Genomic DNA, 1,261 nt, shown 5'->3' on the forward strand with positions numbered 1-1,261 from the left:
CACTGTGCACTGCACAGCTGACTCTGCAGTTTGATTTCTTTCTGCCTGGGCACAAGGACTGTCAGGCCAACAAGTTTCATCCCCCACTGTCCGGCACATCACCACCCCTCACCATGCGAGAGAGCGACTCGGGCACTCGCTGAGAAACTCAGAGCAACAGCCTGGCTGCTCTCCCCTCACACACAGCACACACACACAAGGTCAGCTCTGCACAAATAACCAATTAAAAACGCTCACAGCCTCTCAGTCTGTAACAAATTAAGCTGACTCATTGCCCCAGCCACGAACTGTAGTCTTTTATCCAAGAGAAAGAGGAAGGAAACCCCTCGTTAAAACAGCGCCCTTGTCCTGTGAACTTTACGCTCCCAATTCACCCCTTCTCCCCCCAAAATATTGTTGGTGAAACTTACCGCTTTTGCCAACTCCCCCTGCTCCCAGCATCACCACCTTGTACTCTCTGGAGCCTGATGAAGAACTGCTCGAGGAGCTGATCATCGCATTTTCCAGCTCCATCTTGCACCAGGCAGCAGAAGGGAGTGAAACAGGAGAAAAAAAGCAACTGGCAGGTGTTTTCTCTGATCTTAAACAACTATAAAAGCTGTGTTGGGGGGAGGGAAAAAAGAAAAAAAAAAGGCAGAAAGGTATAATGCAAGAGCTATGATTTATCAGCCTCACACTCACTGCTGTGCCTGTGTTAGCTGGAGAAGGTCTCATAGCAACCACTTTAACAGCTTCCAATAAAAATCTCTCTCTGCCCCCTCCCAGCTCTGTATCGCTCTSTGTTTCTCTTCCTGGACAGCAGCAGTTTTGTGAGGCTCAAGAGCTCTGGTACCTCTGGGGTTGCAGTGTCARTGAGCAAACAGATCAGACACTCCAGAAAAATAAAACGGATCAAATTTCCTAATTATGATGCTTGTTATTCTATGTAGTATTTGCCTGAATCTTAATGATAAAACAAACCAGACAACCTTCTTTTCACCTTGCCTGTGATCATCAAGTCTTCTAGTTTTACACATAATGCTATTAGAAGTGAAGCAAATAAAAACTTTTAGGAGTCTTTATTCTTCATGAAGCTTACTGCAAACATAGGAGTTTTCTAAGGCYAGATTTGTGCCCAGATCAATACTCATTTTAGTTCAGTTTGCATCAACTATTTTCAGAAATAAACCAGATACGCTGGAAAAAAATACCAATTTTACTTCTCGTTTCACTTCTTTTTTTTCACTCAAAATTTCTGAAGGAGACAGGGACTGARAGGAGG

The 1,261-nt window shown here is 44.3% G+C and overlaps 1 protein-coding gene across 1 annotated transcript in view; it reads right to left on the reverse strand.

Annotated features, from left to right (window-relative positions):
• Nucleotides 1-602, reverse strand: part of RIT2 (Ras like without CAAX 2) — a gene marked incomplete at its 3' end in the record, with an annotated part of 88,347 nt that extends 87,745 nt beyond the window's left edge. The window contains exon 1 of the mRNA XM_057367813.1: nucleotides 411-602. Within this exon, the coding sequence (XP_057223796.1) occupies nucleotides 411-513 (103 nt within the window). The remainder of the gene's footprint in view (nucleotides 1-410) is intronic.
• Between the last annotated feature and the right edge of the window lie 659 nt (nucleotides 603-1,261).

Source organism: Malurus melanocephalus, unplaced genomic scaffold, assembly GCF_030028575.1.
Source record: "Malurus melanocephalus ecotype Western Australia unplaced genomic scaffold, MMel_1.1 scaffold_85, whole genome shotgun sequence".
Classification (NCBI taxonomy): domain Eukaryota; kingdom Metazoa; phylum Chordata; class Aves; order Passeriformes; family Maluridae; genus Malurus; species Malurus melanocephalus.